The 14531-nt window shown below is 42.0% G+C and overlaps 1 protein-coding gene across 3 annotated transcripts in view; it reads left to right on the top strand.

The window, feature by feature from the left end:
- The window catches only part of timeless (timeless circadian clock), a 58720-nt gene extending 45186 nt beyond the window's left edge, over window positions 1-13534 (top strand). For 2 of the 3 annotated variants that reach the window (XM_061875466.1, XM_061875467.1), the window contains 9 exons: window positions 1019-1101; window positions 1176-1333; window positions 1404-1611; window positions 6316-6384; window positions 6461-6579; window positions 6647-6803; window positions 9766-9799; window positions 9867-9919; window positions 9985-13534. In XM_061875466.1, coding sequence (XP_061731450.1) covers window positions 1019-1101; window positions 1176-1333; window positions 1404-1611; window positions 6316-6384; window positions 6461-6579; window positions 6647-6803; window positions 9766-9799; window positions 9867-9919; window positions 9985-10118 — 1015 coding nt within the window. In that variant the 3' untranslated portion in view covers window positions 10119-13534. The remainder of the gene's footprint in view (window positions 1-1018; window positions 1102-1175; window positions 1334-1403; window positions 1612-6315; window positions 6385-6460; window positions 6580-6646; window positions 6804-9765; window positions 9800-9866; window positions 9920-9984) is intronic. The other variant, XM_061875465.1, reaches the window with a different exon arrangement.
- Window positions 13535-14531: the final 997 nt, after the last annotated feature.

Here is a 14531-nt window from a genome sequence, read left to right as displayed (position 1 = left end):
CTTGTCATCCGGACCAAAGGGGACGCAAACCGTCCAGACTGTTATCGACGCAAAGTTGAAAAGCCAGCATGTGTGATGGTATGGGGGTGTATTAGTGCCCAAGACATGGGTAACTTACACATGTGTGATGGTATGGGGGTGTATTAGTGCCCAAGACATGGGTAACTTACACATGTGTGATGGTATGGGGGTGCATTAGTGCCCAAGGCATGGGTAACTTACACATGTGTGATGGTATGGGGGTGCATTAGTGCCCAAGGCATGGGTAACTTACACACCTGTGAAGGCACCATTAATGCTGAAAGGTACATACAGGTTTTGGAACAACATATGCTGCCATCTAAGCGCCGACTTTTTCATGGACGCCCCTGCTTATTTCAGCAAGACAATGCTAAGCCACATTCGCTGTGGCTTGGCTGTTGTGTAACAACAGCGTGGCTTCGTAAAAAAAAGAGTGCGGTTACTTTCCTGGCCCACCTGCAGTCCAGACCTGTCTCCCACGGAAAATGTGTGAAGCGTAAAATAGGACAGCGGAGACCCCGGACTGTTGAAGGACTGAAGCTCTACATAAAACAAGAATGGGAAAGAATTCCACTTTCAAAGCTTCAACAATTAGTTTCCTCAGTTCCCAAACGTTTATTGAGTGTTGTTAAAAAAAAAGGTGATGTAACACAGTGGTGAACATGCCCTTTCCCAACTACTTTGGCACGTGTTGCAGCCATGAAATTCTAAGTTAATTATTATTTCCAAAAAGAAACAAAGTTTATGAGTTTGAACATCAAATATGTTGTCTTTGTAGCATATTCAACTGAATATGGCTTGAAAAGGATTTGCAAATCATTGTATTCTGTTTATATTTACATCTAACACAATTCCCCAACTCATATGGAAACGGGGTTTGTATAATGCCATTTACCTTATTTAGAAAAGTATCGTAATATATTTTGGTACCAGTACCAAAATATTGGTATCAGCACAACCCTATTTTGGACTGATTGTTTTGGTTTTGGCACTCCAGGAAAGGTACGGGGATCGTTCTTTGGACGCAGGAGCAAGAAGATGAGTTACAGATGCTCTACGCGGAATACAAAGACTCTGACGGTACTCATTGGCCGCTGGATCGTCACGGACCAAACCCCCTTTGCTCATTTTCTGAGGCCTTCTGATGAGTGCAGATGCACTGGGCGACATCCTGAAGAAGCTCACGGCCAGGCGCTCCCGCGCACGTGTGGTGGACAAGCTGCTCAGTCTGGGCCTGATCTCCGAGAGACGAGAACTGAACAAGAAGAAGAAGAGTCGTGGCGCTCGTCCGAAGAGTTCCGGCAGCGGAATGGTAAGTTCTACTGTTTGACAACGAGAGCGGTTCTTCCGAGAACGACATTTCGTGTCGACTCTTCCGGCAGACCGAGGAGGATTTCTTAGCGGGACTCACGCAGGACTCTCCGGGTGATGGTACGAACCGGGAGGACGAAGAGCATGAATCCGAAGAGAGTGAGGGAGACGAGGAGATGGAAGAAAGACGGGATGGCGACAGGAGGAACCGGAGCTTTGTGTCTAAAGGGCACGGGGGAGCTGACGTCGTCGCCATGGTGACTGCGCTGCATCAGGGAGGTGAGACGAACTCATGAAAGGAGAATATTAAGTATTATAATGCCTCATCATTTTTACTTCTGAGGCAACAGAAGTAATATAAGAATAAATACATTGAACTGCTGCCCTCGGGTAGGAGATACAGGACAATACAATGATACCCAGCCTTTGGAACAATTTCCCTGACCACCTGAGGGCACCACAGACTGTGGATGCTTTTAAAAAAAGGCTTAAAACCCGTTCTTTTAAAAATAGCCTTTTTATAGATATATGCATACTAGTTCTAGCTAATAGGCTGTTCTAGTTTTTAGTTGTATTTGTTTTTTTATTATTGTAGAACAACGCAGAAACGAATGAGTACAACAATAGCAGGGGTTAAAATATGGAAGTGTTTAAAGGATGAAATAAAACACAGCACCAACATAAACCAGTTTAAAAAGCTTTTTAGATCATTTATCATTAGTAAATATAAGAAAGAAGCGCAAACATTGTTTTAGAAAGACAATAATATATAGTATGTATATAAATACAATTTATGATTTCATAATTATACATATAGGTTATATTAAAATGTATATATTACCACTTTATATGGAATTTAAATAAATTGTGTATATATAATATATATATATATATATGTATATATATAAGTGTACAAATGTATATGTTTGATTTAAATGTTAAACTGTGTATATGAGACGTGTGCTACATATATGTTACTTATATATTGTTTAAAAAAAAAAGTAATATAAGTGAAGCATGTTTTAGATGTTATATATTTTGAACCTTGTTCTTGTTGTGATGGGTTAGGTTTATATAAGCGTTGCTTCAACCTACACCCTTTCGGCTCAATCATTGCTCAAATGAGTGTTTTTGTTGGGTTTTTTTTTTCCTTTTTTGTTGTTATTTTTTGTTTTATGAAATAAATAAATAAATTATCTCACAAATTCGGAGGTCTCAAGGTTGGCAAGTATGGTGCCAGGACCGGCCTCGAAGACAGCGACAGACGTGTAGATGGCCCAGGTGGTGCCTTGTTATCTGATCACCTGTCGCCTTTATTAGCAGCAGCCGGAATGAGACATATTGGAGTTGGAGGCGCTGCTGAGCGGACGCAGGAAAGAAAGACATTTTGCTGGAAAGCAAAAGCCTCTGCTCATTGAGGGAAATAAAACAGTGTCATACCCTGAATTCCGGGCTCTCCTGGCAGTGTGTGGTGGTCCGAAGAACCCACTAGAGAACAACCTCTGCAACTAGATTTTTGAAAATGACTTAAAAAAAATCGGGATTCCAATGTTTATACCACCACTAATTATTATATACCGTATGATAGATTGTAAAAATAACAATAAATAATTGAATATCCTTGACTTACGATTTCAAAGCAAGGTATTTATCAATTTGTACGTGCAAAAATCAAGTACTGTATTTCCTTGAATTGCCGCCGGGGTGCTAATTAATTTAAAACCTCTTCTAACTCCGGCGTTTACCAAAGGCATGCAGTAAATTTAGGCCTGCGCTTATCAATTTGAGTGTGATGTAAGGATACCATCATGAAAAGCACATTTAATAAAAAAAAAACGTTGTTATGATCTTACCTTTACTTATAAATGAAGTCCATGCGCAGCTCCTTCTGATCAAAAGCATCGATAACTTGTTTATAGAGGTTTTCCTTATCTTTCTTCAGTTTTAAAAGTCTCTCTGTCTCGATGGAGATCTTCCTTCATTACCTCCTGCTTCGATTGAAAGTCCAGTTTAGAAAAATGTTTTATTTTAGATATGTAATCCTCCATGTTAAAAGTGCAAGCGAGAGGAAAAAATAAACACACGCTGCTCACTCTTGCTGCTTGTTGTCACTTCTTCTGCAGCCGAGTAGTCGCAAGAAGGATCACTAGCGCCCTCTACCACCAGGAGGCGGGAGTCATTTAATGACTCATATTTGACACACACAGCTACGGTATATTAATAAAACATAGCTGCTTATTGTTCTTTTTAGCATATTCAATAGCTTGGACCTTAAATCCTACTGAATAGCTTTTAATCATCTTCCATTTATGCGATTTAAAATTATTGAAATCAGCCTCCTCCATTTTGAAAATGATCACAGGTGAAGTGTCACTCGAGACGTGACGAGTTTGACCCGGCGGAAATCCTAGGCATATGCTAATTATTTAGCGAAACGAGTTTGACCCGGCGGAAATTCTAGATATGCGCTAATAAAAATAATGTTTTGCGAAAAGAGTTTGGCCCGGCATTAAAGGGGAACATTATCACAATTTCAAAAGGGTTAAAAACAATAAAAATCAGTTCCCAGTGGCTTGTTGTATTTTTTGAAGTTTTTTTCAAAATTTTACCGGTCTCGGAATATCCCTAAATAAAGCTTTAAAGTGCCTTATTTTCGTCTCTCTGCGAAGACACTGGCCATTTCCCTGTGACGTCACACAGTGCTGCCAATGTAAACAAACAACGGCGAATACCACAGCGAGATATAGCGACATTAGCTCGGATTCAAACTCGGATTTCAGCGACTTAAGCGATTCAACAAATTACGCATGTATTGAAACAGATGGTTGGAGTATGAAAATATTGAAGAAGAAACTGAAGCTATTGAGCGAATAGCTATTGACGCTATTCATAGCCATAGCATGGCCGAATAGCTGCGTTAGCATCGCGGGTAAAATGTGCGGACCAAACGATCAGGACTTTAGCATCTTTTGACACTGGAGCAACTTAAATCCGTCGATTGGTAAGTGTTTGTTTCGCATTAAATGTGGGTGGAAGGAAACGTAATATAGTTGCAAATGCATCTACAGGTTATCCATACATCTCTGTGCCATGTCTGCTTTAGCACCGCCGGTAAATAGCATGTTGGCATCGATTAGCGTAGTATATTAGCATCGATTAGCTGGCAGTCAACATCAACAAAACTCACCTTTGTGATTTTGTTGACTATCGTTGCAAATGCATCTGCAGGTTATCCATACATCTCTGTGCCATGTCTGTCTTAGCATCGCCGCTCAAATGTGGAGACACTCTGGCACATTCAATGGGGGTCTGGCGGCAGATTTCTTGCCAGTGGTGCAACTTGAATCCCTCCCTGTTAGTGTTGTTACACCCTCCGACAACACACCCACGAGGCATGATGTCTCCAAGGTTCCAAAAAATAGTCAAAAAAACGTAAAATAACAGAGCTGAGACCCGGTGTTTGTAATGTGTTGAAAATGAAAATGGTGGGTGTGTTACCTCGGTGATGTCACATTCTGATGTCATCGCTTCCTGCGCGATAAACAGAAAGGCGTTTAATTCGCCAAAATTCACCCATTTAGAGTTCGGAAATCGGTTAAAAAAATAGATGGTCTTTTTTCTGCACCATCAAGGTATATATTGACGCTTACATAGGTCTGCTGATAATGTTCACCTTTAAACCTGAGCCGGCGGTAATGCTAAGCATGCGCTAATTATTTTGCGAAACGAGTTTGTGGGGAGTGCTCAGAGTTTATGGGGTACCGGACTGTCTTATTGTGGCGGTCCACTCCCTGTACGATCAGTGCCAGAGCTTGGTCCGCATTGCTGGCAGTAAGTCGAACACATTTCCAGTGAGGGTTGGACTCCGCCAAGGCTGTCCTTTGTCACCCATTCTGTTCATAACTTTTATGGACAGAATTTCTAGGCGCAGTCAAGGCGTTGAGGGGTTCCGGTTTGGTGACCGCAGGATTAGGTCTCTGCTTTTTGCAGATGATGTGGTCCTGATGGCTTCATCTGGCCGGGATCTTCAGCTCTCACTGGATCGGTTCGCAGCCGAGTGTGAAGCGACCGGAATGAGAATCAGCACCTCCAAGTCCGAGTCCATGGTTCTCGCCCGGAAAAGGGTGGAGTGCCATCTCCGGGTTGGGGAGGAGACCCTGCCCCAAGTGGAGGAGTTCAAGTACCTAGGAGTCTTGTTCACGAGTGAGGGAAGAGTGGATCGTGAGATCGACAGGCGGATCGGTGCGGCGTCTTCAGTAATGCGGACGTTGTACCGATCCGTTGTGGTGAAGAAGGAGCTGAGCCGGAAGGCAAAGCTCTCAATTTACCAGTCGATCTACGTTCCCATCCTCACCTATGGTCATGAGCTTTGGGTCATGACCGAAAGGATAAGATCACGGGTACAAGCGGCCCAAATGAGTTTGGGTCTCTCCCTTAGAGATAGGGTGAGAAGCTCTGCCATCCGGGAGGAGCTCAAAGTAAAGCCGCTGCTCCTCCACATGGAGAGGAGCCAGATGAGGTGGCTCAGGCATCTGGTCAGGATGCCACCTGAACGCCTCCCTAGGGAGGTGTTTAGGGCACGTCCAACAGGTAGGAGGCCACGGGGAAGACCCAGGACACGTTGGGAAGACTATGTCTCCCGGCTGGCCTGGGAACGCCTCGGGATCCCCCGGGAAGAGCTAGACGAAGTGGCTGGGGAGAGGGAAGTCTGGGTTTCCCTGCTTAGGCTGTTGCCCCCGCGACCCGACCTCGGATAAGCGGAAGAAGATGGATGGAGTTTGATCCAGCAGTAATTCCAGGCAGGCGCATACTATATACCCGGCGGCAATTCAAGAAAATACATTAAGCAAATGCATAGGCAATAATATAATGAGAGGATTATACTTTATTCTTACATTCACTGCGATGTGGTCCTCTGTGAAAACAAGTTTGACTCCCCTGGTTCAGACTGTGAGGATGAACTGGATTGTGTTTGTCGTTCAGGCATGTCTTTAGCCCTCGCATGGTTGCAACGCTGCCTGGAAAAAACTGCACGGGACCGCATTGCAGACGGTAAGGCGCAACTTGTCTCGGAAAACAACCCTTAAATATCCGCTGAAGGCTTGACTGGATGTGCCGCTTTGCGTAGGTTTCTCCCAGCCGGCGCCTCTAGTCCCTTTGAACGAGGAAAGCGATGAGGCCATGGAGGACTCCAGCTTCCTGAGGCTGCTGCGCAAACTGGGCATGCGACCCCCTGCAAATGAACAGGTGGGCTTGTAGCGTATAGGGACTTGACCTCGTTTGCGGGTTTTACAACCCTTGTTGGGACAATCAGGAGGCGTTTTGGAGAATCCCGGAAAAGATCAGCGCATCTCAGCTCCAGAGTGCGGCCGCATCTCTGCGTCCAAATCAAGGGGAGTCCCGAAGTGAAGGGGTCTCTGAGGAAGATGTTGTTCCAGCTGAAGAACCTCAGGTCTCTGATGAAGATGCAGGTATGTGTGATGCTAAACTTCATTGGTTTGGGGGCCACATTTCCAGGAAATCAAGGACCAAGGGCCGGACTTCTCCCTTCACTATCAGTCTTATTTTGCACCTTCCAGACAACTAGCGTCCTCTACAGTAGACATTTGACTTTGGTCTATTTATTTTGTCAGCGTTACAGTTCCACTCTACACCAGGGGTAGGGAACCTATGGCTCTAGAGCCAGATGTGGCTCTTTTGATGACTGCATCTGGCTCTCAGATAAATCTGAGCTGACATTGCTTAACACGATAAGTAATGAATAATTCCCCTTGTAATCAAAGTGTTAAAAATAACGTTCAAAACATTATACATGCTCATGCATTTGAATCCATCCATCCTTTTTTCTACCGTACTTTATTTATTATTGTTTTTTTTAAGGCTTGCCCTCCAGTGGGTTCTTCAGACCACCAAGCACCGACATGAAAGCCTGTTTCAGGGTTACGATATTTTTTTATTTTTCAATAAGTCTCTCAGTTGCTTTCCAGCAATTGTCTTTTTCTCTTTCATTCTCGCTCGCACTCTAGCTCCAGCTCCAACCCCGTCTCTCCTCCTGGCTGCTGCTTATAACAGAGCGACAGGTGATTAGATAACAAGGCCCAGGTGGGTTGTCTACGCACCTGTCGCTGATTTCAAGGCAGGTCCTGGCACACCCCGCTTCGCTGCAGGCCCGCAGGCCACGCCCCCCTCCACAGTTAGCTTCAGATTATCAATGTTATTACAAAGAATAAGAGACCTATTATACTCTAGTAATGTTGGTCTTACTTAAAAATGCACACGTTTAGGTGTTGAAAAAAATGATATGGCTCTTACGATCCGGTGGCCATGTACTGCTCGCCTGTGTATCGGCTGGGGACATCTCTGCGCTGCTGATCCGCCTCCGCTTGGGATGGTTTCCTGCTGGCTCCGCTGTGAACGGGACTCTCGCTGCTGTGTTGGATCCGCTTTGGACTGGACACTCGCGATTGTGTTGGATCCATTATGGATTGAACTTTCACAGTATCATGTTAGACCCGCTCGACATCCATTGCTTTCCTCCTCTCCAAGGTTCTCATAGTCATCATTGTCACCGACGTCCCACTGGGTGTGAGTTTTCCTTGCCCTTATGTGGGCCTACCGAGGATGTCGTGGTGGTTTGTGCAGCCCTTTGAGACACTAGTGATTTAGGGCTATATAAGTAGACATTGATTGATTGATTGAAATACAGTTTTGGTCAATTGACTTAGTTGTGATTTCCCTCCCTGCATGAAAGTTTAAAAATAGCATATATGAATGCAGGATGAAGAAGAATGTTTGAATGTAGACACATAGAATCATCATACTGCTGTCATTATATGCATCAAGTGTTCATTCAAGGCCAAGGCAAAATATCGTAATATATATCATATATCGCAATATGGCATAAAAATATCGCGATATTATCCATCCATCCATCCATCTTCTTCCGCTTATCCGAGGTCGGGTCGCGGGGGCAACAGCCTAAGCAGGGAAACCCAGACTTCCCTCTCCCCAGCCACTTCGTCCAGCTCTTCCCGGGGGACCCCGAGGCGTTCCCAGGCCAGCCGGGAGACATAGTCTTCCCAACGTGTCCTGGGTCTTCCCCGTGGCTTCCTACCAGTCGGACATGCCCTTGGTCTTCCGGTGGCATCCTGACCAGATGCCTGAACCACCTCATCTGGCTCCTCTCCATGTGGAGGAGCAGCGGCTTTACTTTGAGTTCCTCCCGGATGGCAGAGCTTCTCACCCTATCTCTAAGGGAGAGACCCAAACTCATTTGGGCCGCTTGTACCCGTGATCTTATCCTTTCGGTCAAGACCCAAAGCTCATGACCATAGGTGAGGATGGGAACGTAGATCGACCGGTAAATTGAGAGCTTTGCCTTCCGGCTCAGCTCCTTCTTCACCACAACGGATCGGTACAACGTCCGCATTACTGAAGACGCCGCACCGATCCGCCTGTCGATCTCACGATCCACTCTTCCCTCACTCGTGAAGAAGACTCCGAGGTACTTGAACTCCTCCACTTGGGGCAGGGTCTCCTCCCCAACCCGGAGATGGCACTCCACCCTTTTCCGGGCGAGAACCACGGACTCGGACTTGGAGGTGCTGATTCTCATTCCGGTCGCTTCACACTCGGCTGCGAACTGATCCAGTGAGAGCTGAAGATCCCGGTCAGATGAAGCCATCAGGACCACATCATCTGCAAAATCGCGATATTAATAAAAGCCAATATTGCCCAGCCCTACTGGGAGGTGTTTATTATAACTTGGGGAGAGTCCGTTACATTATGCTTACCTGCTAAACACCTTTCTGCTCACCCGCACTGTCTCTCCTCTCTGCCTGCCCACTGACTACATGCGCTCTGAATACTCACAGCTTATTGGCTGTTACCGCTCTGCGTGTAACCAATCAGATGGTTCTGTGAGCTTGACAATGCTGGGCGCTGCAGAGAAGTACTGACAGAGGCAGAGACAGAACGAAGCGTAGCAGCTTGTTAAGACTTTAGGTCAGGCGGTGGCTCTTGGAAACCCTGCTCTCCAATTGTTTGAAATCCTTTTTTAATGGGTTTGGCGAGCTGGAGGCCCAAATCATACACAAATAATCAACTAACTACTTGACATAACCTGCTCAGTTGCTTAGTGGTTAGAGTGTCCGCCCTGAGATGGGTAGGTCGTGAGTTCAAACCCCGACCTAGTCATACCAAAGACTATAAAAATGGGAGCCATTACCTCCCTGCTTGGCACTCAGCATCAAGGGTTGGAATTGGGGGTTAATTCACCTAAAATTATTCCCTGGCGCGGCCACCGCTGCTGCTAAGCGGAAGAAGATGGATGGATGGCATTTTTTGGTATTGTTTTTTTTTTTTAAGAAGCTTGTGAGGGTCACTGCTTATTGTTGCATTCCAATAGTAAAGTCACGCTTCTTCATGTTTTAGCCATTCCTGAGGATGTGGACAGCTCATTTGAGAGGTGAGAACTTCAAAACATATGTGGGTCCATCCAAAAAGTGTGTGTTGCTGACCCCCGCTTGCAACAGGCCCCTAGAGAAGATGGCGAAAAGAAGCAGAGTGATGGATGAGGAGGATGAGGGTAAAGTATTTGGATGATCCTTAATTCCCTGGCAGAGGAGGATTAATCCACACGTGTCTTTCCAGACGACTGCTCCGCTCTGGTCATCAATCTGGAGACGCATTCTGACGCAGATTCGGACCAGGAGGACATTTCTGCTCCTGTGAAGCGCCGGCGGAAGATGGTGTTGATTGATGAGGAGGATGATGATGATGATTAGTAGACCTGTGAACATTCCCACAAAAAGTCGTTCTTTTCAGAGGCGTAGGTGAGTCTAATCCAGGCCTGGGCAATTATTTGGACTCGGAGGGGCCAAATTTAGGGAAAAAAAATGAGTCTGGGGGCCGAAATATCTGATTTTTAGGAACATTAATACAAAACCTCACAATAATGTCTGATTGAATGCTAAAAAATTTATGAAAGACTGCCTTAAAAATGGAATTTCAAATGTTTGACTGAATGAGACACCTAGAAAGAATATTAACTATGAAGAATAAAACACTGAATATTGACAACATATGAACATCACACTCCCTTTCCATCCACATGTTTTACAAACAAGCAAAACACAACAAAAATGCCATAAACACAGCGAAATATGAATGTGAAGGGTAAAAAAAAACATCTACAATCTGATATATCACTAAGCTTTAGAACTTTGTTGTGAAAATGTCCTTCCACGTCTGTCCCTGACACCCACATTTCAGGTTAGCTGCTCTGGAAACACTCTGTGGAAATACTGTTTGGTGCCTCGTCTGAGCTGCTGTGACGTAGATGACTATAGTAACTAATTAGATGACCATAGTAACTAATTAGATGACCATAGTAACTATTTAGATGACCATAGTAACTAATTAGATGACCATAGTAACCAATTAGAGGACCATAGTAACTAATTAGATGACCATAGTAACTAATTAGATGACCATAGTAACTATTTAGATGACCATAGTAACTAATTAGATGACCATAGTAACCAATTAGAGGACCATAGTAACTAATTAGATGACCATAGTAACCAATTAGAGGACCATAGTAACTAATTAGATGACCATAGTAACCAATTAAAGGACCATAGTAACCAATTAGAGAACCATAGTAACCAATTAGATGACCATAGTAACTAATTAGATGACCATAGTAACATCTGAGCTGCTGTGACGTAGATTACCATAGTAACTAATTAGAGAACCATAGTAACCAATTAGAGGACCATAGTAACTAATTAGAGGACCGTAGTAACTAATTAGAGGACCATAGTAACTAATTAGATGACCATAGTAACTAATTAGAGAACCATAGTAACCAATTAGAGGACCACAGTAACTAATTAGAGGACCGTAGTAACTAATTAGAGGACCATAGTAACTAATTAGAGGACCATAGTAACTAATTAGAGGACCATAGTAACTAATTAGATGACCATAGTAACTAAATAGATGACAATAGTAACTAATTAGATGACCATAATAACTAATTAGATGACCATAGTAACTAATTAGATGACAATAGTAACTAATTAGATGACCATAGTAACTAAATAGATGACAATAGTAACTAATTAGATGACCATAGTAACTAATTAGATGACCATAGTAACTAAATAGATGACAATAGTAACTAATTAGATGACCATAATAACTAATTAGATGACCATAGTAACTAAATAGATGACAATAGTAACTAAATAGATAACCATAGTAACTAAATAGATGACCATAGCAACTAATTAGATGACCATAGTAACTAATTAGATGACCATAGTAACTAAATAGATGACAATAGCAACTAATTAGATGAGCATAGTAACTAATTAGATGACAATAGTAACTAATTAGATGAGCATAGTAACTAATTAGATGACAATAGTAACTAATTAGATGACCATAGTAACTAATTAGATGACCATAGTAACTAAATAGATGACCATAGTAACTAATTAGATGACCATAGTAACTAAATAGATGACCATAGTAACTAATTAGATGACCATAGTAACTAATTAGATGACCATAGTAACTAATTAGATGACCATAGTAACCAATTAGAGGACCATAGTAACTAATTAGATGACCATAGTAACTAATTAGATGATCATAGTAACTAATTAGATGATCATAGTAACTAATTAGATGACCATAGTAACTAATTAGATGACCATAGTAACTAAATAGATGACAAAAGTAACTAATTAGATGACCATAGTAACTAAATAGATGACCATAGTAACTAATTAGATGACCATAGTAACTAAATAGATGACAATAGTAACTAATTAGATGAGCATAGTAACTAATTAGATGACCATAGTAACTAATTAGATGACCCTAGTGACTAATTTGATGAGCATAGTAACTAATTAGATCACCATAGTAACTAAATAGATGACAAAAGTAACTAATTAGATGACCATAGTAACTAAATAGATGACCATAGTAACTAATTAGATGACCATAGTAACTAAATAGATGACAATAGTAACTAATTAGATGAGCATAGTAACTAATTAGATGACCATAGTAACTAATTAGATGACCCTAGTGACTAATTTGATGAGCATAGTAACTAATTAGATGACAATAGTAACTAATTAGATGACCATAGTAACTAATTAGATGACCATAGTAACTAAATAGATGACTATAGTAACTAATTAGATGACCATAGTAACTAATTAGATGACAATAGTAACTAATTAGATGACCATAGTAACTAAATAGATGACCATAGTAACTAATTAGATGACCATAGTAACTAATTAGATGACCATAGTAACTAATTAGATGACAATAGTAACTAATTAGATGACCATAGTAACTAATTAGATGACCATAGTAACTAAATAGATGACCATAGCAACTAATTAGATGACCATAGTAACTAATTAGATGACCATAGTAACTAAATAGATGACAATAGCAACTAATTAGATGAGCATAGTAACTAATTAGATGACAATAGTAACTAATTAGATGACCATAGTAACTAATTAGATGACCATAGTAACTAATTAGTTGACCATTAGTAACTAATTAGTTGACCATAGTAACTAATTAGATGACCATAGTAACTAATTAGATGACCATAGTAACTAATTATATGACCATAGTAACTAATTAGATGACCATAGTAACTAATTAGATGACCATAGTAACTAATTAGATGGCCATAGTAACTAATTAGATGGCCATAGTAACTAATTAGATGACCATAGTAACTAATTAGATGACCATAGTAACTAATTAGTTGACCATAGTAACTAGTTTATCATGCAAAAGCACACAGATTCCAAGCATGGAAATACTTGGTATAGTTGGAGACTTACTGAAGGTCATTAAAAAACATGACTTCACATCATAATGGCAGCTACACTTTACATCTTAAAGATCTAAAAAAAAATATTTGGGAATATCCGGGGGTCCAGACTGAAACACTTAACGGCCCTCATGCGACCCCAGACCTTAATTTGCCCAGGTCTGGTCTAATCAAACATACTCGGCCCTTTTTAATTGTGTACAAATATATTTCATTTGTTGCTCTTTTCTCCTTATCAAGCTAAAGATGCAGGAGTCTTCTCATGTATCCCAAATCTGAAAGCCCCTCTTCCGTTTCTGTAATAAAAGTTTGTCAATGTAATTGTTGCTTCATGCTTTTAAACCGGAGAAAGTTTGGCTCTCTATTGGTCGGGTTGGGTTCACCGCACTACCATCTCTGAACACTAGATGGCATGCACGCGGCGTTCTGTCGGTCCATCTGTGAACTCACTTCTTCTTTTGAGTAATACAGATGAGGACTATGTGATATCACAGACTACAACCTTCCTGGATGGACCGAGTATCTCAGTGGTGAAGACGAGAAAGGGAAAGACCACACTCAGGTATGTAAATGTAAATGACTTCATGACTGTGGGCAGGTGGGTTCCATCACTGGAAGTAAACTGTGGAGCTCACCAATGATGACACAATCATCAACACAAGTAGTATAAATGATACCTTCCATGGGAACTTCCTTCAAAACAAAGATCTCGTGTGTGTGTGTGTGTGTGTGTGACGGCGGTTGCTGCCTTTAGTCATCCTCATATTCCAGCTGTGTGGGAGGTGGATTATGGTCCTCACATCTGGACTATGTTAGCAACTTCCTGTCACAGCATCTGCTCTGCCCCCTCCTCGCTAAAAAGCCAGGATTCAACCTGTGTGTGTGTGTGTGTGTGTGTGTGTGTGTGTGTGTGTGTGTGTGTGTGTGTGCGCTCTTGTACAAACCCCGTTTCCATATGAGTTGGGAAATTGTGTTAGATGTAAATATAAACAGAATACAATGATTTGCAAATCCTTTTTAACCCATATTCAGTTGAATATGCTACAAAGACAACATATTTGATGTTCAAACTCAAACATTATTTTTTTTATTTGTGCAAATAATCATTAACTTTAGAATTTGAGGCCAGCAACACATGAAAAAGAAGTTGGGAAAGGTGGCAATAAATACTGACAAAGTTGAGGAATGCTCATCAAACGCTTATTTGGAACATCCCACAGGTGTGCAGGCTAATTGGGAACAGGTGGGTGCCATGATTGGGTATAAAAACAGCTTCCCAAAAAATGCTCAGTCTTTGACAAGAAAGGATGGGGCGAGG

Source organism: Nerophis ophidion, linkage group LG16 (assembly GCF_033978795.1).
Source record: "Nerophis ophidion isolate RoL-2023_Sa linkage group LG16, RoL_Noph_v1.0, whole genome shotgun sequence".
NCBI lineage: Eukaryota > Metazoa > Chordata > Actinopteri > Syngnathiformes > Syngnathidae > Nerophis > Nerophis ophidion.
Note: the sequence above shows the minus strand (reverse complement) of the source record. Positions and strands in the feature narration are given on the sequence as shown.